General features: G+C 48.1%; 1 protein-coding gene across 1 annotated transcript in view; it reads left to right on the plus strand.

Moving 5' to 3' along the window:
• The window catches only part of Itga9 (integrin subunit alpha 9), a 289,334-nt gene that overhangs the window by 197,751 nt on the left and 67,460 nt on the right, over positions 1–24,123 (plus strand). Inside the window, exon 19 of the mRNA XM_051202213.1 lies at positions 22,838–22,924. Coding sequence (XP_051058170.1) covers positions 22,838–22,924 — 87 coding nt within the window. The remainder of the gene's footprint in view (positions 1–22,837; positions 22,925–24,123) is intronic.

Consider the following 24,123-nt stretch of genomic DNA (forward strand, 5'->3'; position numbering starts at 1 on the left):
GGGATATAAGTGGTCTGGCTGAGCTCTAACTGCACCGAGAGGTGAGTGATGGGTGCCTAGGGAGCTCACCCACTCTGCCACATGGACAATGCATGGACTCAGCTAGGCCCTGTATGAATATTATAAAAAGAGTCTAAGACACAAAGCCAAGAAAAGCCTAACTCAACATGAAGGAAGACTTAAAAGACTATTAGCAGAGAAAATAAGTCATCCAGAGCATTCGTTTTTGCTTAGGTAGCAACCTCATGAGGGAACAAGGAGCTGAGACAGGGCTGGAGAGAAGGCTCAATGGCTGAGAGCACCGGCTGCTCTTCCAGAGGGACTTGTGTTCAATTCCCAGCACCCACGTGGCAGCTCACAACTGCCTGTAACTCCAAGAGCTGACAGCTTCACACACACATATATACACACAAAACAAAAGTAAAAAATAAAAATTTAAAAAAGGAGCCGAGACAAAGAAAGGAAGAAGACCGCGTTGATGAGTAGCTCCATCCTGTCAATCACACTAGAAAAAGGAGGAGAAGCAGAGGGTTAGGATGCGAGAGGGAACAGGTATCACCTTGAAAGGCATATCCCCCATGACCCCCTCAAGCCCCACCTCCAGATTAAACAGGCACCAGCCGGGGACCAGTCTTTCGGCACACAAACCTAGGGAGGACCTTTCATCTTCTAGCCGTATGGTAGTCTGAATGAGAACTGTCTGCCACGAGGCTCAGGTGTTTGACATTCTGTCCTCAGTGGGTGGTGGCCTTTGGGGAAGTGGGGGAACCTTTGGGAGGTACAGCCTTGCTGAAGAAAATGTGTCACCAGCAGGGGTGAGAATTGAAGGTTTATATCCCCACCCTGTTTCCTGTGTACGGATGACAATGTAATCATCCAGCTTCCTGCTCCTGCTTCCTGTTGCCAAACCTTCCCCACCATGACGGACTCTCTCCCTCTGGAACCTAAGTCAAAATTAAACCTTTCTTCCTTTAGTCGCTTGCAGCCATGGCTTTTTATCACAGCAACAGAAGAGTGTCTGATACCACGGCACTCATGGCTTTCACGCTGAGAGACGCCATCTTGCCCTGTGCCTCCCACATGCCAACCTGGAGGGCAAGGAGCGGAGGGTACTGAGTCTGTTTGAAAGATGAGAGAGAGGAAAGGGAAAGTAGGCTGTTTAACCAGTTACTGTGGTGTGTGAGGGGCTAAGTCTTCCCACTCTAACAACAGTATAGACATAAATGTAGCCTCGGGACGAAAAGGCAGAAGTTCATACTCTCTAAGGCAGTGGTTCTCAACCTGTGGGTCACGACCCCTTGGGATCCAATGACCCTTTCACAGGGGTCACCTAAGACCATTGGAAAACACAGATATTTGCATTACAATTCATAACGGTAGCAATATTACAGTGATGAAGTAGCAATGAAAATAATTTTATGGTTGGGGGGGTCAGCACAACATGAGGAACTGTATTAAAGGGTTGCAGCATTAGGGAGATTGAGAGTTACAGTCTAAGGGTTAGGGTGGAGACCTCCCGGGAGGCCATTTCCCAGCATTTCAGAACTACCACGTGCGTGCCGGCACGACCTCTGTGGTTCTGGAGACAGTGCCCTTGGGTGCAGACGGCACTGAAGCACCCAGACAGATGCAGGTCCTGAGCGAGAGCTCCTTGGTGCCTGCCAGCAAGCATCTCACTCCCTAGGCTCCTGGAAGGTGTAAGGTATAGTTCTGCTTAAAAGAGCACTTTACAAGCCAGGCGTTGGTTGGTGGCACATGCCTTTAGTCCCAGCACTTGGGAGGCAGAGACAGTCTGAAGCCAGCCTGGTCTGTCTACAGAGCTAGTTCCAGGACAGGTTCCAAAACAATACAGGTAAACCATATCTCCAAAACAAAACAAACAAACAAACAAACAAAACCACTTCACAGTTCTGGGATTCGGGCAAGGCGGGTGTGAGCAGAGGTGGGGGTTGTCCAGTCATGGGAAAGAACGGGTAGATTCTATGGGAGATGGAGGGTTCCCATGTCACCCATGGGTCAGCCACTTGAGTAACCCGGTAACGGAAGTGGGAGTGTTAACTGGTGCTGCCAGATTTTTATTTTTCAATTAAAACCAGAACTTCATTTTTTGTGTTCCTTTGGCAGGTAATTAAAATGTTTTCTGAGTGTCATACAAGCCAAACAAAACATGTTGCCTGATCGTACCCAGCCTGTAGGCCATTGCTAGCCTTCTAGACTTCTAACCTATCTATTCCTCATGGGTGCTGGGTCATCCCTAACTGCTTGTCTGTCATGAGACTCTGCTTTACTGGTCAAACCTTTTCCACATCCTCGGTTTATCTTATCCTCCTCTTGGCAGAGGACTAACTAGCCAAATATAACATTAGCATTTGAAGGGTGTGGGGGGGGGGGATGGGAGGGAATGGAAAAGCCAACCCAAATGTAGCATCCTTGACATTTTTAAAGCCTTTTTTAAAGCATTTTTAAATGACTTTCAGGCTAAAATCTGTGCTTTGGAATGATAGCTGAAGCTAAGCTAGAGTTTGCATTTACAGTGTCAAGTGTGAAGTGGAGGGGTTTGGGCATTGGTAATTATCAGATGCTGACTGAAGGACCAGCTGCCACTCTGATGAGCAGTATGACCCTGGGCTCAGGGTGACAATTTCTTGCACTATAATGTTGGTGTGTGCTAAGGATTGAATGGGGCCTGTGCCAAGCATATGTATAATGTGTCCCTACCTCGGTAGACCCCTGACTCCCACCATAAACAAGAACATACTGTACAGATCCATCATTTACTTGGGGTTCTGTTGGTCCCCACCTTATGACAGCTCGGCTTGCAATTTCTCCTACTTTGTGGTGGTACAAAAGCCATACACTTTCAGCAGAAGCTGTGCCTACAGGTTTGAACATGGGTCTTTTCCCAGGCTGGCGATATTCGGTGCAATACTCTTCACTACGCTAGGCAGCCTCAGGACATCTTCTAGAAAGTGCCATCAGGCCAGAGAAGTAGGAAGATGGGGTTCAGTGATGGGAGTTCTGGGAGACTGAGGCATGAGGAAGAAAGGATGGTGGTGGGCTCCTGTGGGAGAACCAGACCTCACCATGGCACCTAATGTGCAATGTGCTGCCTAGAGCTATAGTTCCCAATTCACTGTCACCAGTCACTGAGTTTGGCTGTGGAGTTAGTTAGGCTCCATCTTCTAATCACCTTGAGAGAGTGAGCTGAGGTGATGGCCCCTGGGTCCTTTTACTCCTCCCGTAACAAAGTCCATGGAGGAAGCTCATTTTCACTGTTTCTGAGAAGTGAATGGTTTGAATTTCCAGTCAGGCTGGCTTTACAACCTTCATTAACTACCAGGTCAGCTTACGTTTTTATGACAAGTGGCATCAGGACTGGCGAGTCTGTTTTGGTTGTAAAGTGAGTCTTCCCAGTATTATCTCCCTCTCCCACGGAATGGGTGTTCTGTTTCTCTCAGGAATCTCTCTTCTCACTTTCAAGGCAAGCAACTCTGGAGGCGCCAGATGGTAAAACCTATCAGCTCTCTAATCTGAACTGAGGGAGGATTTGGAAACTTGATGTGTTTGCACAGCTCTATATTGGAGGGGGTACCCGGCCCTTCCACGGACAGAAGGCTCAGTGTGGGAACCTGGGTGTCCGTGCATGTGACCACAGAGAGGTGTGGTCACACCAGTGGAGCTGAGGAGGCAGGCACTGACAGGGCTGGAGTGTACCCATCCTCCCTTCCGTGCAAGCCAAGTACAGATGGCGTTCCTTCCCTCTTCGCTGCTACCCTGGCCGCAGAATCTGCAAATTGCCATTGTGCTCTGCTGTCCCCGGTGTCTCTTATCAAGTTAACGTAGCCCCCAGTAAAATACAACCCTCAGATGTTTATAGTCATCTTGGCCCGGCCATTAAGATGATGAATGAACTCATTGCTAAACCTTGTGAGAGAGCCCTTCAGGGGGAAATCAATACTTAGAAAGTACTAAGTCTTTTCCGCCCCCCCCCCCTTCCTGTCTTTCATCTGTGCCCTGAGTCCCCTGGTGACTTTACCTTGAACTTCCTGCATAGTGCCAAATGGTAGTCTTCACTGGCCCTGGCCCGGGTGCCGCTCTTATCCGGCATTGTCCCTGGTGCCTCACTTCCTGTATGGGTGGCTTCCTGAAGGCCCTGCCTTCATCCATAATGGGCTGAGAGGAGGTGAAGGAGGGCAGGTACTCAGAGGCCAGGACTGTGATCCCTAAGCAGTATGTTACCTGCCAGCCCTGCCTGCGTGCTGGCCCCAGAGAGATGGCCTAGGCTGAAGGTCCCTGAGACTGCTGGCCCTTCTGGTGGCCATGGGCACCCCAGATGTCCATTTCCAATCACAGTGTGGCCTGTGTTCCAAGGCAAAGCTCAGTGTTCATTGGCATGAAAACCTTCGTTTGTGTATTCATGGAGTTTGAGAGGAAGTCTCCTGTCTAGCCTGAGAAATGTCAGTAAAGCTGCAACTTTGACAAGGGTCAACTAAGAGTGTTTTCCACCACCATGTGTGGGCAGATCTGTGAGAGGAGTTAAAGAAGTGCACATAAAAACTCCTGGACCCCACCTCCAGCTAGATGTGCAGCAGCGTCTACCCATTTCTTTTCCTAAAAGGGAAAAGAGGGGTCCTGAATTTTAAATCTTTTTTCATCAGACAACAAAGTATCTCTTTTTAAAAAGCCACAAAAGCAAACTGCTAAGATAAAAGACAGCTTAAAAAAAACAAATAAACCATTAAAAACAAGCCTTCTGACCTGGTTTGGATCTCCAGAGCCCAGATAATGGCGGAAGGAGAGAACACACTCCTCAAAATTTTCCTCTGACCTCACATCATACACACATGCACACACCATACACATGCAGTCAGAAGGAGGAGGCTGGAAGCCAGGGGGTGGTGGCACCCGCTTTTCATCCCAGCACTCGGGAGGCAGAGGCAGGCAGATCTCTGTGAGTTCGAGGCCAGCCTGGTCTACAAAGCTACAGAGAGAACCCTGTCTCTAAAATCAAACAAACAAACAATTACTCAGTGGATAAAAGTGGTTGCTGTTCTTATAAAAAACCAAAGTTCAGTTCCCAGCATCCATGCCACCAGTAACTTCAGCTCCAAGGGGTCTGACTCCCTCTCCTGGCCTCCAAGTGCATCTACACTCATGCACGCACACACACACACACACACACACACACAGTTTGAAGTCAGGAAGAAGTTGAATGTCTCCTCTGCAGCTCACGCTGTTCTCTCACACTGGGCTCTCACACTGGGGGTTCCTGGGGTGTTCGTTCCCAGGGCAGCTTGTTCAGGGTGAAACAGGGTGAGGGCAGGCAAAGGTCTCCAACCCCAGTCCTCAGCTTGATCTTGCAGGGAAGTTCTGACTCAGTTCTACCCTATCTTAATCAGGAAGTTGCACTTTTGACTTACAAACAACAGACGCTGGTTTAGAGACACTTAGAAGCCATGGAAGGCCCCTGTCCTTTCCCTGCCAGGAAGATACATGGACAGGGTGGGTCAGGGAATCAAGGCACGGCTGGGTGTCGTTGTAGACAACAGGGAGCCCATGTAAGCTCGCTGGTGGGAGTGTAAGCTAGCTAGCCCAGTCTCTGTGGGGATGAGAATGGAGATTTCTCAGGAAAGACATCCAGCACAGCTACTGTATTACTCAGGTCTACTACTCCCGGGTTTTCACCCAACGGGACTCTGAGTCAACACATCTCAGAGACGCAGTGCATCCGTTTTTTACAGCAGCACTGTTCACAATAGCCAAGTTACTGAGCCAGCCTAGCTGTGCAGCAAGAGAGAAATGGATAAAGAAAATGTGGTTTTTATCCACAGTGGAATGTTTTTCAGCCATAAGAATGAAGTCATGTTATTAGTAGGAAAATGGATGCAACTGGAAACAATACTATTAAGCAAATTAACCCATTCTCGGAAAAACTTTTCCCTCCCATTTGTGGTTCCTATATTTTATGTAGTCACACAGGGTTGTGTGTGAATATATTAAATGAAAATGGAAGTGAGATTGTATAGGAGAACAAAGGGGGCTAAGCAGGGAGAGGCAGGAAAACAGAGGAAATGAGAATATGTTCATCATACAACAAATGCATATAAGAAATCTAAATTTAAAATAACATTTTTCTGAAATGGGGGACCCTGTGGCAGCTTACCACGCAGGAAGGAAGCAGTGATAAGTGCCCTTTGATAACGGGCACAAAGCTAAGTAAGTTGCAGATATGCTGGAAAAATACAAGAAACTTGAGACTGGGAGAGATGTTTAGAGCCCCGGATAAAACTCCCAGGACCCGCGTAAGGTGACCAGGGCAGGGATAGGGATGTAGCTCAGTGGTAGAGCACATACTGAGCGTGCCCAAGACCAGTGTGCTCACAATACTTCGGATGTGTTTAAAGCATGTGAAATGTACCTGGGTTACAGGCACACACCATGCCCATTTAGATTTTTTCCAGATTAGACCCCATCTCAGTACAGTCCTGCTGCTAGTTTCTGGTTTCTTCCTGGAGCTGATCCTCTAGCCCAGGCGAGCTAGAGTTGCCTTTCCAGCCAGAGGTAGGAAGGTAGGCTGCTGGAGGGAGGGGCCATCATCCAAGAGGCCAGGGAAATGCTGCTTGTTGACCTGCCCCAATCACCTTCCGTCCCTTCCCTCTTCCTCCCAGGCTTTGACCCCACGCCACGCCACCCACCCCTGTACCCCACATACACACGCCCACTGTGGGTTCCTTTTGTGTGTGTTCGTGACTATACATTTTCCTGCTTGTGTGGCTGCGTGTGTGTGCACGTGTGTGTGCACGTGTGTGTGCGTGTGCATGTGTGTGTGTGTGCGTGCACGTGTGTGTGCGTGTGCATGTGTAGATATGGAAGCCAGAAGTTGGTATCAGCTGTTTTTCTCCACCTGATTCATTGAGTCGGGACCTCTCAATTGGACCAGATGAGCCACCACGCCTACCTTGCATTCTTGTGGGTTCTCAGGGTCAAACCCATGTCCTCGTGCTTCGAGGCAGCTCCCAGCCTGCTTTTTTTAAATTTTTATTTATTTATTTTAATACCTGTGACTCTTTCAAAGCCTGACTGGCCCTCAGTTTGCTGGAGCTCAGTTAGCCATGGTTACAAATAGCCACACGTGCCAGGACCCGGACAGCAACCTCAGGCTCCTGGCACTGAGGCTCCTACAGTTGGCGGACAATCCAGGCCGCTGCTGCTGTGACCTCCCTCAGGGCTTGGTCCCCTCCCTTCCCCACTTTACCAGCTCCCTCATTCACTGTCCTTCCTAGAGGCGCATTTTCAGACAGGTTTTGTTTTTGGTTTTGTTTTAGTTTTCAAGATAGGGTTTCACTGTGTAGCTCTGTAGACCAGGCTGGCCTCGAACTCACAGAGATCCGCCTGCCTCTGCCTCCCGAGTGCTGGGATTAAAGGCATCGAACACCTGGCTTCACACAGGTTTTTTGTTTATTCGTTTGTTTTGTTTTTAACATGGCTCCCCATCTCAAGAGTCGGAATGTTTTGGGGTTTCTGGTTCCCCCCCCCCCCTCAAATGGTGCTGTTTGGTGTATTTTGCCTTCGTGATGAAGCCCGCTAGAAGTCTGCAAGTCTACTTTGTTGATATTTGGTCTGTGAGGTTTGCGTAGGACCCAGTCTTGTCCAGTTAAGTCTGAAGTTTTTGGCCAATTATTGCTTTCTTTTTCATGGACTACTTATACTTAAAATGCCGATGTGTTCATATAACTTTTCTTTTGACCTTTTAAGGAAATGAGTTCTATTAAAGAATGATATATACAGTTGCTTCTGTTTCTAATGTTTCGCTTAGTGTGTTTGTCTGTACAGTGGTGAGCAGGAAGCTTCTCTTAGCTTGTTCCCCTGTGTGGTCTCTGTCAGGTTTTGATGTTGGACTTTTGCTAGAATTTTCTAAAAATAAACAGAAAGCCTGACTTCTTCTTGGTAATCTGAAGGCTCGTAACTGGTTTAGCTACAGCAGTGGCCAATGGGAAGGACAACCCTTGCCCAGTGCTCCTTTATGACGCACACTATGCTCCGTACCTAACTTTTGAAGCATGTTTTAGCCCTTGTGAGTTCTGTTGTCCTGAGGAGGAAACCAAGGCTTATGAGGCACAGCTGCTAAAACTGGGTACTGGGGTTCAGGCATAGACAGGCTGACTCTAGAAGTCTCTATTGCATCTTTTTTTGCCTGAAGAGGCTAACTTGCATGTCTGATGGCCTCTGGCTGCCCACCTGGCTTGTAGCTGTTACCCTCTGGGAAGCCAGGTGCTTAGTGAATGACATCTTTCACATTACATCATTGCCCATTTCGCTTGTGTAGGGGGTAGCGGCAGGAAGCATTGATGGATTTTCTGGGGCAGCTGTGTTTTGTCTAAACAAGGCTCTCTTTAGCACCCCAAGAGACCTAACCCCTACCAGGCTCACCAGAGGAAGCTTTCCCATGGTGCCCATGTGTCGCCGCGCTGGATTCTGGGAGCTGGCAGGGCGTCTCTGAATTTCTCCTGTGGAATTACTTTGTCCCCAGGTGAACTCAGCCAAAGGAATGGCGCACTTAAGAGCTTTGCCCTTGAATGGGCCAGGACGCTGGAAAAAAAAAAAAACACAATCTGTCCATTTTTCCCTTCAGCTGGAAAAAGTGGTAAGAGGTGGAGTCATGCATGCAGCCTTGGCGTGTCAAAAGGCCGACGACGGTCTTGGTCTATCTGTGACTCACCGTCAGTTTCCCATCTCAGGTCCAAATACTGTCAGAAATCAAGAGGAGGAGGAGAAGCTCCTCGCTGTATGCCCAGGTCACGTGGAAGAGGGTAGTGGCGTGGTGCAGTGGGAATACCAAGGACGTGGGTACCCTGATGAAAGGGGTCACATGACAGCCAGAAGCCTGTTACTGATCTATAACTGAATCTGGGGGCTCTGCTGGGTGATCAACAACAGGGGTTTTCATTGGTTTTTGTTTTTCCCAAATAGTCAAAAGCACCTTGTTTGCATGGCCCAGGGACAAGCATCGGGTGTCTTGAATGCCTGCAGAAGTCGCTCCGCCTGCTTCGAGCGCTGAGCTTGAAACAGGGTTGTTAGGCACTGCGCTCTGGGAGTTCCAACTATGATAAATGGAACAGGCTTAGGGGTTAGGGAAGACACGCTGGTGCATCCTGGGAGATGTTCAGGAAAAGAGGGGCTGCTGGGACTAGGAGGGATGTGGGCTGTAGAAAGGCGGAACGGCTTAAGAACAATAGAGAGGAAGGAAACCTGAGACCTGGCTGCCGCATTTGGGAGAGGCCAGATGGCCTAGGTCCTGGGAGATCACAAAGAGATGTCCACACATAAACGGAAGAAGATGTCAGGGATGTGTGTGTGACAATTTCAGCTTTGCCTGAATGTTGGAGCCTTGATATACTTACAAAACGCCATCGAAATGTCCTCCTAGGACACATTAATTATAAAACCCTAGTCCAAGTATTAGCTGAAAATGGAACAGCAAAAACTAAGATGAAAGGACATCTTTTATAGAGGTCTTTACATTGAAACCGGAGTGGATACATCAAAAAATGAACATTAACTGTCGACTGAATGCAAGCTCTAAATCTGACCTTTGTCATGGCAGAATGCATGATCAATCCAGGCTGGGAAAGCCTAAAGTGCCACTGCTCACAGAGGGGACAGCCCCCTCATAAAGGGAAATGGAGTAGTGACGTCACAAAGCCACCTGTGTCAAAGTTCAAATCCTCCTCTGAAGGGACCCAAATGGAGATTCAGAGCAGCCCCTGTCTGAGCACGTGGCTCAGGAAACTGAGCTCTCTCAGAGTCCCGATTCCCTGCCCGGGGCTATCAGGGTTTGTTCACAATGTCCTCTGCCTGCTCTTTGAATCAAAACTCTGGTCAGATAGTTCAGGGATGCAATATTAGTTTTGACTTTGGGGAACAAAGCTTCCTACTTAGCCGAAAGTGCGTAGCGCCGGTTTCATGTCCAGTGTGTGCTATGAACTAAGTGGCATGTTGAGCATCAGGCCTTTTTGAAAGACACGGTGTCCTCAGGTTCCCGAGATGTCTCTGGTCCAGCCCAAGTAAGCCCTCGTTCACCACTGAGCCCTCTTACCTGTGCAAGGAAGGAATGTTCCAGTGGGGACAGAGCCATGTGGTATCGTCCGTTCTATAAGACAGGCACTTCCCTTCGTTATGAGGGCCTCCGGGAAAGGCAACAGGAAACAAGAAGGTGAGGAGGGATTAGTGTTTCCACGGGATGAGAGCGGGCCATTCTCTACGTGTGGGTATAGATAAAAATAGAAGAAGCCGGGCCTTTGCTGAGGAAGGGACCGGGCCCTCTTTCTCTTTTAATCTTCCTTAGATTATTTTATGTATATGAATGTTTTGCCTACAAGTATGTGTGTGCCCCATGTGTATGCAATGCCCATGGACATCAAAAGGTGTTGGACCCCTGTAACTGGATTCGCAGGTGGTTGTGAGCCATCGTGTGGGTGCTGGGAACCAAATCTTGGTCCTCTGCAAGAGTGGCAAGTGCTGTTAGCACTGAGCCTTCGTCCCCAGCCCCAGTTACGGGTTTCTTATCGTTCTCTCCTTCCCCCTGCACATCCTGAGTTACTCAGGGCAGCTGCTGGTGAAAATCTTCCCTCCTCTCTTCAAGCTAGCTAGATGCCTCTCCCCAACCACACCCTCTGGAAATCTGTGTCTGTCTCGGTTGGACCACCTGGGATCCTGGATTCAGCTTTCCTCCTAAGTGGGGGTTTTCAGACTATTATTTTTTCCTGGGATGTATTTCCCCAAAGGCAAATGGTTGCCTGCCGTGTGCAAATCCTGCAAGGAAGGCAAGAAAAGAGATAACAAGCTACCATGATTGTGCTTTTGGGGTCACTGCTGGTAGTATTTGGAGCCTTTTATGAAGTTACCCAGAAATGCTCACCCAAAGAAACAGAGACTAGAACATTCTTCATTTATCAGCTTCATTCCTGGTTGGTGGAGTGTGCCAGTCAGGGGAGGGCTTGAATGTGACTGTCCCTAGAAATGCCTGTTGAAGACAACACAGAGCTGGCATCAGGGCTGGCCGAGAGGGACTTAACTAAATATATGCCTGACTCTGTCCCAGCCAGGCTTCCCACAACATGGACTCAGCTTGTCATTGCTGGCTGTCTTCAAAGCAAAAGGTGGCAGCTTGTTCTTCTCCATCCATAACTATTTGCTGAGGTTTCCCACAAGCCCAAAGAGAGAGCAGTCTCCAGAAGTCCTTGCTTATCCACGATGTCAGCCACTTGTTATCCATTTCAATTCAGAAACACTAAATGAAAAATCACGGAAAGAGGGCTGGAGAGATGGCTCGGTGGTGAAGAGCACTGGCTGCTCTTTCAGAGCTCCTGGATTCAATTCCCAGCACCCACATGGTGGCGCACAACCATCTGTAGTAGGACCTGATGCCCTCTTCTGGCCTGCAGTATTACATGCAGAGCAGTCATATATAAAATATAAATAAATAAGAAAACAGGCTGAGTAAGCCATGGGAAACAAGCCAGTAAGCAGCCCTCCCCTGTGGCTTCAGCTCCTGCCTCCAGGTTCCTGCCCTGCTTGAGTTCCTGTCCTGACTGTGGTGCAGAAGTATGAGCTGAAATCAAGCCTCTCCTCCCCACATTGTTTTTGGTCATGGTCTTTTATCACAGCAACAGAAGCTCTCTGACTAAGACAGGCATGCACCATCATGTCTGGTTCATACTCAAAGTTTAAAAGGGGTTGGGTAAAGAAACTTTTTAATACTGTGTATTTCAAATAAAAATAAATAGATGTGCTTCAGTAATTCAGCTATTTACTTAAGGAGGAACATCTTAAGGAGGCAAGCCGTCTTGTGTCCAGCAGCCAGAGCTCGACCCCTGGCTGAGCCCTGCTTGGCTGAGCACACCCAGGCAGGCCAGGGAAAGTGCTTCTTTGAAGGACGAAGCAGCTTCCTCGGTTTCTTTCTTTGTTTCTATGATGTTTATCGCCTGCTTGTATGACTTTTTATTTGCAGTGCTCCTGTGTACCTTAGGGACAGTAAATACAGCTGGTGGTCTGTCCTGCCATCTGCCTTCTGAGGTGGTGCGTTTTTTCACATTCAGAAGTTTATTCCTCAGTCCCGGTCCCCAAGAGACATGGGGACAAGGCAAACATGAGGTGGTGCCAGAGTTTCTCCTGAGTAACCCACCTCTCCGCAGGCCCGGAAGATGGGCTCAGTACTCACAGCCCTGGGAAATTCCCACTTCTTCCTGCAGACAGCAGATCTATTCCTTGGTCCGTGCATGGGTTAGGAGGAGTAGAAAGTGGGCGGGCACAAAGCCCAGGCAGCCTCGACTTCAGCAGGCAGCCAGGCTGTGTTCAGGTAACCACATGGTGGAAAGATGTTGGGTGTGGGTTCAAGGAGATGACTTGGTGGAGGTGAGCAGTTTATTACAAGGGCCGTTTATGCCAGGGCCAGACTGAGCACGGTGGGGGCTTTGAGGAGATTTTAGTCCCCCGCGTCAGAGACAGACAGATTGTGGCAAATCGGGATCCAAGAGCCTGCAATGAGACCGATGATGCTCAGGCAGGAAGCAGGGTAAAGGCTTGAGGATGGGGGGCGTGGGCACCAATTCTGCCTTTGATATAAATGCTCTTCCCCAGGTGTGATCCTGGCTCCTGGGATCTCTAGGCTGGAGAGTTACAGTGTCCCTCTCCATAGCTGGGGACATCTGTAAGGAGGAAGGGCTGCTGCAGATACTGCAGCTGGGACAGCAGCTGGATTGTAGCATTAGGGTCTTAACAGTGATCCTTGTTGCCCTTCCCTGGGTGGGACCCACGCGCTCCAGGATGCTCTCAGAGACTGTGTGCCTGTTAGTGTAGCAAGCCACCCTAACATTAATAGGCCTGATACAATAACCGTGTATTACTGCTCCCCACTGTAGACATTAACTGGGCAGTCTTTCAGCTCAGGGCCAGTTTCGGCTTCTTGACTGACCTCGCTCAGGGTTCATGGTTGCCTGCCAGATCGGCTGGAATATAGCTGTTATCTGGAATGCAGTGACTGAGCTGGGTGGCTGGTATCTCTCAGCAAGCTAGCCAATGCTCACATGGTCTTGGCAGGATTCCAAGAGAACAAATGGAAGGCCCAAGGCCTCCTGGAGGAGGGCTCTGCATAGGCATAGCGTCACCTCAGCTGTATTCTGGCGGTTGGAGCCAGTCATAAATCCTGCTCAAATTCAGAATGGGAAAGTCAAGTTGACCTTGTGATGGGAACAGCCAAAGAATCAAAAGGACTCAAGGAAGGATGGAAAATTGTGGCCACTTTTACAAACCCTCTGTGATGTGGGATGCCCTTCTGTATGCTGTGAATATGCTTTACCACCACTGGTTAATAAAAAAGCCGATTTGGCCAATAACCAGGCAGAATAGAGCCGGGTGGGAAATTCAAACAGAGATATGGAGAGAAGGCAGGCAGAGTCAGGGAGATGCCATGTAGCCTCTAGAGGAGTAAGATGCCAGTAAGCCACAGCCACGTGGTGATACACAGATCAGCAGAAATGGGTTAGTTTAATTGTGAGAGCTAATCAGTAACATACCTGAGCCACTGGCCAAGCATTTGTAATTAATATTAAACCTCAGAGTGATTATTTTATAAGCGGCTGTGAGACTGAGCAGAACACATAAAAGATTCCAGCTACACCTCTACCCTCGCTTCTGAGGCTTAGGTGTGTTTATGTCAATGTTTTAACAAGAACATCTTATTCCCCAGGTGACAGAGGACAAATTTAATTGTCACACTATGGTTCCACTAGCTGCTAGCTGGCAGGAGCCAGAGATGTCAGCTAGGGATCCAGGGATGCTGTGATGCCTTCCGACATCTAGCTGGAGAGCTGGTGACAGCCACTGGGAGGAGGCCTTTGTTCTTTTCCCATCAGGTCCCTCCTTGAGTGTCATATGCCACAGTGACTTAGGTGGGTCCCTCTATAGCAACCCATCTAAGAGAGTGAAAATAAGGCAGAAGCTGGCCTTGCTGACCCCCACCCCCCGGAGAGGCCACAAGTAAATTCCTCAGCCACATCTGTTCTTCCAGAGTAGGTCATTAAGTCTGGCCCACAGTCAGGGGTAAACCAGACTCCTCTTTTATCAAATACTTCCTGGGAGCTATTTAAAGCCACTGTACTAGGAGCCGGCAGTCACAACTTATGAGTTAAGTAGCCATGACAGTGGCTACCAGTCATTAGAAACAGAATCCCAGCCCACGTCACATTCAACAGTGTGAGATGGGCCGGTGATTGTGAAACCGAGGAGACGCCATCTTCCCCAGACTCTCCAAGGCCTCCTTTCTCAGGGGCAGTATGTCCTGAGGCCAGAGTGTCAGGCTTGAGCTGTGTAACCCTCAAGTGAGCCCCTGATGCCTGCCCTGCGGGGTTGTTGAGAGTCACATTGTGATGTCAGTCACAGCCTAGAGTCAGCCCTGGGAGAGAGCTCAGTGGGGGACTGCCTAGGTTGGGGTGGCCTGTGGATGGATGTCTGTGGGGGTTGTCTGATTGCCTGGACTGAAAGGACACAGCCTGAAAGTGGGCAGCACCAGTGTAAGAGCAGGGTCAGCTCGCAGAGCACTAAGCTTGCCTGCATTCTCTACTCAGGTGGCAAAACTGCCTGCCTTGACATCTGCTTTGGCTCCCCCATGGTGACGGACAGAGCCTTGGAATTATCAGCTGAATAAGCTTTCTCCCCTAAGATGCTTTTTTGCAAGGTGTTTTTGTGACAGCCACAGAAATACAACCAGCAAAAATGCTTAGAGCATTGCCTACTTACCATACAATCAGGTCTCAGTGCATGTTAGCTCTGCCCTGTTAGTTTCCAGCAGGATGAGGATCTCTCTCTCTGAGGCAGTATGAATACCCTAACCACCTATCGACGCCTGTGGGTGAGAGAGCCAAAAATATCTAAGAACCGTTTTCTAGGTCCTCTCTGGATCCTAATAGCCAGAACGAGAACCTTAAATCTTAAACCCAGGACTTTCCAGGTTCCTGTCCCCTCCCCCTGAGAAACACTGTGAAGACAAGGGAGGCTTCAGCCTGCTGTTCAGAGCTCTCATTGCATGGAGGCTTACTTGGGCAGTGCCAGAGTCACCCTCCCCTGAGCATACAAAGAAAACACTCAAACAGCAACTGAATGAGCCTGTGTTTTCAGAGGCACTTAAGTGAATTAAAATCAATATGCAATCAAGTTTGTCTGTAAAGCCATGTGAGCTGGCATCCGGAATGTTCCACTGGTGGACTTCTCTGTTTTAGAAGATTCTGAGCTCACCGGGCATGGTGGCGCACACCTTTAATTCCAGCACTCGGGAGGCAGTGGCAGGTAGCGAGGCCGAGGCCAAGGCCAGCCTGATCCAGAGTTCCAAGACAGCTAAGACTATACAGAGAAACCCTGTCTTGAAAATCCAAAAAGGAGGAGGGAAGGAGGGAAGGAGGGAAGGAAGGGAAGAAGAAAGAAAGGAAGGAAGGAAGAAAAGAAGGAAGGAAGGAAGGAAGGAAGGAAGGAAGGAAGGAAAGAAGGAAGGAAGGAAGGAAGGAAGGAAAGAAGGAAGGAAAGAAGGAAGGAAGGAAGGAAGGAAAGAAGGAAGGAAGGAAGGAAAGAAGGAAGGAAGGAAGGAAGGAAAGAAGGAAGGAAAGAAGGAAGGAAGGAAGAAAGAAAGGAAGGAAGAAAGGAAGGAAGAAAGGAAAGAAGGAAGGAAGGAAAGAAGAAAGGAAGGAAGGAAGGAAGGAAAGAAGGAAAGAAAGAAGGAAGCAAATGAAGATGCTGCTGATCTCTGTAGGGTGAGGTCACAGGACCTGTCTACCCTGCGGTGTGTGCTAGGTCAGGAGGTTTATAAAGCCTGGGAACCTAGTCCCTCAGAGTCTGACATCAAGTACCCGTCTCCATGGATGAGGCAAAAGAAAAGCCGTGCGAGATTACTCAGAGGCAACACACAGAGAATGGGGACACGATTACAATTCCAGAGCATCCCTTCCAGGAGGATCCCATAGCTTGTGCACGCTGCCTTCCCCCTCCATCTCTCCCCAGCAGGAGGCTGCCACTAATGCACCCTCCCTCTGTATTCACCTGTTCTGCACATCTCACATAAATGGAGTAACGTACATGACATGGACTGTGACTGGTTCCTTTCACTTAACATTCGAATGTCAAGAGACACCTATGTTGTGATATGCATTAGCACTTTCTTGTTGTTGAATGACATCCCATCCCATGAATAAGCCATGTTTTGTCTGCTCGTTGATCAACTGGTAGAGGTTAGACGTGCCCTTATGTATCAGAAGGTGTTAACACTGATCCCTTAGAAGCAGGCATCTGTGCTCCACTTTCAGACATAGATCCCTCTGTTCTGGGCTTGCTAGAACAATGACAGTATGTAAATGGATGAATGAATGAATGAATGAATGAATGAATGAATGAATGAATGAATGAACGAACGAACGAATGCAGAGTATAAGGCAATGGCAGAGGACATGGCACCATATGCATATTATAGGTGACTTATGGCAGGATTTTGTCACAGCCTAAGTCTCATTTACAAAATGTTCAAATGAGAAGTCTTTCCTCATACCCATATTGTGCTCTGTGGTAGATTCACAGAGCTGGCAGTTGGACTGGGAGACAGGAACTTACATTTAAAGACAATCATTCTGCAGAGAGGCCGGACTAGGCATGGACTTTGGGCATTCATATGCCCACTCCAATTGGCTGCACCATTTGCCTGCTTGAAACCCTCCAGCAAATGATAGAATGCCTTTGCATTCCAGTTTTCTCCTTATAAAGTGAGAATTAAAAGGGGATCGGAGTCCTTAGACCATGGGTTTAACTCAGTGCCTGGCATGTTAGCGAGGCATTGCTGAGCAGAGGTCATCCAGGAAAACCACCCCACATCCTTCAACCTTGGTGGGGCGTCGGAGTCATCTCAGGCAGGTGTCATGACTTCATCTGGCAGGTGTAACATTCAGGCTTGTAGAAAGTGTGGTTTATTTGCATGAAGGCACACATAGCTGTTGCATATCTGGACCAACAGTCAAAGCCTAGATGTAATTGCCAAAGCACATTGACTTTCTGAGCTGCAGGCTGGCGTGTATCTCACCAATAGGAATTCCATGAGCCCTGTCTGGGAGAAGGAAACCCTGGAGCAGGACCATTCTGTGACGAGGCCAGCTGACTCATTGTTGAAGGGAACTGATGATGTCTTCTCCGGGAGTAATCCCTCTTTCTGTTGAGCCCAGTCATTGGGAGCTTTGCTTGCCTCTGGTTCCTCTGTTAATTAGGAAATTTGGGTCAAAACACTTCCAAACAGAACTCCAACCAAAAGAACCTAACGGAGGGCTTTTAGGGGAACATCAAACCGATAGCCAGACATGAAACCCGAGGACCCTCTTCAGTTTGGCAAACACATGTCAAAACTCCAAGCTCACCCTGACTCTGAGAGTACCACAGAACTCACAGACATTCTGTTTCCAAAGGCTGCTATGTTGGTGGCCAAGTAAGTCCCTTCTCTGAGTCAGAGATCAAACCCTCCTACAAATGGGAGGAAGGAGCCCAAAAGGCCCGAGAGGCTCACTGGCTTTATTGTCTGATCCTCCAAACGCCCCCACATCATTACAGTCTGGACCCCGGCGCTGCTGGCCAGGTGCCCAGAACTGGGGCAGCCAAGGTATGTCTGGAAAAGAGGACTTCTTCGAGGCAAGTATCCTTCATGCCAGGCAGGCCAGCAAATGAGCTGCTGTTTGCAGACCCTCACTCGAGGCTTCCACGAGCCAAGCCAGTTCACTCAATAAAGGCAAAGCCAAGAGCTAAATTCCAGGCAACAAGAATACAGAAGCATGTGTGTGCAGACCAAGGATGCTTTCTGTCATTGTGGGTTTTTTTTTTTAATTAATTGATGATTTCCTATCTTGAGAATAGTGTGTATTGCTATGAAATTTCAATTGGATTACCTGTGATTGCTAGAGGGACCCTGTCAGCTGTCCTTGCTAGCCAGGGAGAGAAAAAAAAAATGGGCTGGGAAAAGAGCCAGTTAGTGAATTGGCCTGAAGTCCAGTCCAAGATTTCATAGTCAAATTATTTTCAAAATATTTTGTTAGGACTCTGCTTGCAAAATAAATAGAAATTTGTGAAAACAGGTTGGCTTTCTGCTACATTTAAAATCACTTGGTACTTTGTAATTATGACATTGAAAGATATTTTAGACCCAATGTAAAAGCTTGATGTGTTGATTAGCCTCTTTTAAACACACTGCCAGGGCTGGAGAGATGGCTCAGTGCTTATGAGCACTTGTTGCTCTTTCAGAGGACCCGGGTTTGATTCCCAGGACCCACATGGCAGTTCTGCTCTCAACCATCTGTCCCAAGGTATCCAGTGCCCTTTTCTGGCCTCTGAGGGCACCAGGCATGCACATTGTACTCATACATACATATAGGAAAAATACCCACACACATAAAATAACAAAATAAGTAGATCTGTTTTTTAAAATACAGTAACAGTGCCAGAAGAGCAACAAAGTATTGGATGAACAGCTACTGCGGCTGAAGCTTTCTTAATAAATGAAGCCCTATACCTTTACCTTTCAAAAATGTGTATGCGCATGCGTGCGTGTGTGCATGCCTGTGTGTGTGCATGTGTGTGCATGTCTCTGTGCGTGCGTGTGTGTGCATGCCTGTGTGTGTGCATGTGTGTGCATGTCTCTGTGCGTGCGTGCGTGCATAGGTGTGTGTGTGTGTGCGCACGCACGCACGCGTGCGTGTGTGTGCATGCCTGTGTGTGTGCATGTGTGTGTGCATGTCTCTGTGCATGCGTGCGTGCATAGGTGTGTGTGTGTGTGTGTGTGTGTGTGTGTGTGTGTGTGTGTGTATCTCAGCTCTCTCCTTCCACCATGTAGGTCCTGGGAATTGAACCTAATCATCAGGGTTGGTAGCAAGAGTCTCTACCCACTGACTATCTTGCCAGCACAGTCTTCTTGCCTGGGATATATGAGACCCAGTTTCAAAACACATTCACACATGCAGGGGCTTGGGAAAGGAAGAGAACTATGAATGAACCAGTGTTCATCCCAGGTCCCATGACCCCTGAGTCTCCTAGAGGTACATATTCAATAGAGTTGTAGCTGAAGAATGCATTTCCAAATGTTTCTGAGGTGATATTAATGCAAGTGGTCTTGGGTCTCCATGTGAACAGCACTACCTTTGGGCATAACCAGTCATCAGGAAATTTAAAATCAGCTATATCAGTTATTTCTAAGTACTAAAAAGGCTTGCAGTGGTTTCCTCTTATATGTATCTCTTGTCATTTCCTTGGTTGTACTTGGAATTTTGGATGTTATACAGCATTGCTATTTTATAGGATAAATTGTTTTTATGTTTAAAACAAGGTACCTAAGTCATTAAATTTCACTCCATGAATTTTCACAAAATTATCAAACCTATATTACTGACTCCCAACTCAAGAAAAAAAAAATCCCGGGGCTGCAGAGATGGCTCAACCATTGACAGCACTTGCTGCTCTTACAGAGAACCTGAGTTCGAGTCCCAGCACCCACATAGTGGCTCATGATTGCCTGTAATTCCAGCTCCAAGGGATCTGCTGACCTTTTCTAGCCTCCACAGGAACAATATGCCATCACCATCTGGTGTGCGTGTTCATATTTTCAATAGAAAAAATTATAGAAGTCGTCTTAGTAAGAGTTTCTATGGCTGTGAAGAGACACCCTCACCACAACAGCTCTTATAAAGGAAAACATTTAATTGGGGCTGGCTTACAGTTTCAGAGGTTTAGTCCATTATCAGCATGGTGGCATGCAGGCAGACATGATGCAGGAGGAACTGAGAATTCTACATCTTGATCGGCAGGCAACAGGAAGTGAGCTGTCTACCACACTGAGAGTAGCTTGAGCAATGAAGACCTCAAAGCCCACCCCCACAGTGACACACTTCCTGCTACAAGGCTATACCTACTCCTACAAAGCCATAACCCCTAATAGTGCCATTTTCTTTTCCAAATCACCACAGTAGTACAAAAAAAAACACAGACCCAGAAAGTTGGGTGGAGGAGCCAGGTATGGTGGTGCATGCTGGCAATCCCAGGAGGTAGAGGCAGGAGGATCAGGATTAGGAGCAGGAGGATATCCTCAGATACATAATGAGTTCAAAGCCAATTGGGGCTGTATGAGACCCTGATGCAATTAAAAAGGGAAGAAATTTGGCCAAAAGGGGCATGGAGGCCTTTCGGTGCCCGAGTCTGTGGGCTGGTTCTCTGGGTGATAGAGGCCATGGAAGTAGTGAGGAGGTTGCTTCCAGATTTGCCAAGTACTATCCAAATTCTTTCTGGCTTTGGGCCTATCTGCTGAATGGCTGTCAGTGAACGTCAGCCTCCAGACGTGAGACGCGACACAAGGCTGGCACTCAACAGGTACTGGTTCCTCCTACTTTTCGTCTGTGTCCAGACTGTCAGTGCCATGGCTGTTCTAATTTTGTCCCAGGAGAGCAGGGGAGCCTGTGAATTTCCCCTGACCTCAGCTAGAAACCTTGTGCCTGAGTGAGACGAGAGCAGCTCCCTGTAGCCTCCCAGCACAGTGTGTGCAGAGTCCAGCCAAGGCTGGGAAGCCTGTAAAATCACCTCACCCTGGCATTTACCCTCCACCCTGGGAGAGCTTCTACATTGAGCTATGGAAAGAAACCCCATTTTTCCTTGGCATGCTTTGTTTGTTTGTTTGTTTGTTTGTCTTGTTGTTGTCTTTTCAAGGTATGATTATTTGTTACCCTTAAATGCTTGTTTTTGCCTGGACTCAGACTTAGAGAAGGAGCTCTCAGGGAGGACAGCCTGTGTCTCTTGGCGATCCGCTTCTGGCGCTTTTCTTTGGCTTCCTGCGTTCTCTTGGCCAAAAGTTTAGCATGTTCTGCAACCTCCTCTGTTTTTCTTAGTGTGTTGTTTCTTCAGAGCAATCCATCAGTGTTTGTGTTGCCGGACACATGGGATAACAAGATGCTGAATCTTGGATGTGTTGGTCCTGGGCCTCGGACCTTTGTGTAAGTGCTTTCTGACAAAGAATGGTGGACATTATCTTCTTTAGAGACGTTAAAAATCTTTCAGATTTGGCGAGCTCTTTTAGGTCCCAACTGATGAGACACAGTAGTATCTGTCAGTCCAGGGATACCTTTCCCTCTTTTTTGTATGATAGCTGTGTTGAGAACACTTAGATTGGCGTCCACCATGCATTTGCTAACAGACCTGGGCTTCCTCTCTCCAGTTCTCCTTCGTCTATAACAGAAATGGCCCTTACTCAACGGCAAGCACACTCTGCCTTGGTCAAAACCCCTTGCTTCATGGGAAAACCTTGTCTGTCATTTCTACCACTGATTGGGACCACATAACCCAGAGCATCGGCAGCTACTTCTGTGGCTTCTCATAAAACGTACAAAACTTGTGTTCATCATCCACTTCAGTGAGCTTCTGACAGCTGGTGGCAGAGAAGGAGATAATTCAGCTTCATCTTGTCACAGCCGACAGCCTAGGAGTTGCCATGAAAAAGATGTCGTTTTCGAATAATTTGTATTTCTTTAGTTAGCAAGATCTTGAAAGGGGTGTTCAGTGGGTAGGTGTGGTAGTTTGAAAGAAAATGGTACCCATGGGGGGTGGCACTATTAGGAGGCGTGCCCTCGTGGGAGTGGGTGTGCCTTTGTAGGAGGAAGTGCATCACTGTGTGGATGAGCTTTGAGGCGTTCTTTGGTCAAGCTGTGCTCAGTGTGGTAGACGGTTCATTTCCTGTGGCCTGCCAATCAAGATGTGGACCTCTCAGCTCCTTCTCCAGCACCATGTCTGCCTGCACACTGCCATACCCATATTCCATAATGACAATGGACTACATCTCTGAAACTGTAAATGTTTTCCTTTATAAGAGTTGCTATGGTCATGGTGTCTCTTCAGAGCAATGGAAACTCTAAGACACTAGACTTGGGATAAAAGAGACAGAAATATAGGTTACTTTTTAGTACAGGCGTTAGGAAGCTTCCAGCCCACCTGGGGTCCAGTCCAGCTTACCAGGGCAGCTTGGGTTTAGCCTATTTCTTCTCTCATTGCTAACAAAATACCTGGCAAAAGCAGCTTAAGAGAGGGAGGGTTCATTTTGGCAGCAGGTGGTGGTGGGTAATGATGCATCTGCAGTCAGGAAGCAGAGGGAGATGGATGCCGGTGCTCAGATCAATTTTTCCTTAAAAAAAAGAAAAGAAAAGAAAAGAAAAAAACTCATTGTAGTTATTTAGTTATTTTGTGTGTATATGTGTATACCACAGATACATCTGGGGAGAGCAGAGCACAGTTTAGAGGAAATGGTTCTTTCCTTCTACCATGTGGGTCCCAGGAATTAAACTCAGGTCATCTGTCATAGCAACAAGCACCTTTACCCACTGAGCTATCTTACTGGCCCCTCTTCAGTCTGTAACCCGGCCCATGGGATAATGTTGCCCACAGTCAGGGTGGGTCTTCTTAGTTAAATCCTTCTAGAAACATCCTCACCAGCATGCTGAGAGCTGGCCTCCTAGTGATTCCAGATCTGGTTGAGTTGATGACAATGGTTAAGACCTAAAGCATTGGCCCACATTGATCCATAGTCCTGTGATCTCCAGCTGTCCCAGAAACCCTGCAGAAGTGGGCAGACATCCGAAGAGGAATGGGAGGCTTGCTCGGGCCTCAGCGCTCCTGAGCGCACCACAGCCGGGGACAAGGAAATTGCTCTCAAGGACCCAACGGCCTCCCTGGGGCCCCCTTATGCCTCTGTCTTCATGCAGTCTAGTCACCTGTGGACATTTTTCCCTTTCAGGAGGAGATGGGTGTTTCCTGTGAGCTGCTGGAATCAGACTTTCTCAAATGCAGTGTGGGATTTCCTTTCATGAGGTCAAAGTCCAAGGTGAGGCCCTTGACAGGGATGGGTGCTTCCTAAGCCACTGCCCCCAGCTCTTCCCATTGGTCACTTATTGCTGCACGCACACATACATGCACACACGTGTGCACGTGATTGTGCACACACATGCACATGTGCACATACACACAAACACGCACACATGCACATACACATACATGTTCACTCATGTGCATGCTAACACACACGCACACACATGTGCGCACATGCACATGTGCACATACACACAAACACGCACACATGCACATACACATACATGTTCACACATGTGCATGCTAACACACACACACACACATGTGCGCACACGCACATGTGCACATACACATATATGCTCACACACGCACATGCACATGTGCACATGCACACAAACACGCACACATGCACATACACGTACACATGCTCACACATGCACATGCTCACACACGCACATGCACACCACACACCCTGCCTCCCAAGGTGGCTGAGTGACTATTCCAGCCCTGGTATGTGTTTGTCACTGGTGCTCTGCTCCAGGGGCTCTATGGTGACATGATTCGTCTCTTTGAGTCACATCATCCCCAACTAGGGAAGACATACAGACACCTTTGTGCTTTGTTAATGTTCCTTCCTAAAATGTTTTATTCTCCTGGGATATTCTGTGTCCCAAGAGCGAGTGACCCGCAGTCCCAATTCTGCCATTCCTTCAGGTCCTCAGTATTTTCTGGAGATGCCCCCAAATTTTCCCAACAGAAATACCTGTATTCTTGTTCATATTTTGAAAAGTTAAAGGCATTGCGGTCAAGTTGGTGTTTAGAAGGGGACGGATTTCTTAAGCTCACATAGTAATAGCAGCTATTTGTGGAGTGCTCTAGTGTGTGCTGTGGTTAGGAAAAATGACCAGACTGGTTTGTGGAAACAAAGCTAGACCCTAAAGAGGCCAGGACTGCCTTTGAGTCAGTAGATATTTTCTCTGTTCAGGCGTTAAAGGAAACTCTCTGAGTTAGCATTTTCTTCCATAAAAAAGGTAGAAGCTCCATGGCACCGGCCACCTGGCCCCCGCCACCTGGTCCTTGTTTTAGATCAGGTGAAATCAGGTCTGTTCATGTCTTGGCAAACCACCCAAACCCATCAACTGCATTTGATGTACCGTGTCCCATAGTCTACAGGGCAACCTGGGGCACAAGGAGGAAGACCAGGCACTATGGGTA

This window comes from Phodopus roborovskii, unplaced genomic scaffold (genome assembly GCF_943737965.1).
Source record: "Phodopus roborovskii unplaced genomic scaffold, PHOROB, whole genome shotgun sequence".
Classification (NCBI taxonomy): Eukaryota; Metazoa; Chordata; class Mammalia; order Rodentia; family Cricetidae; genus Phodopus; species Phodopus roborovskii.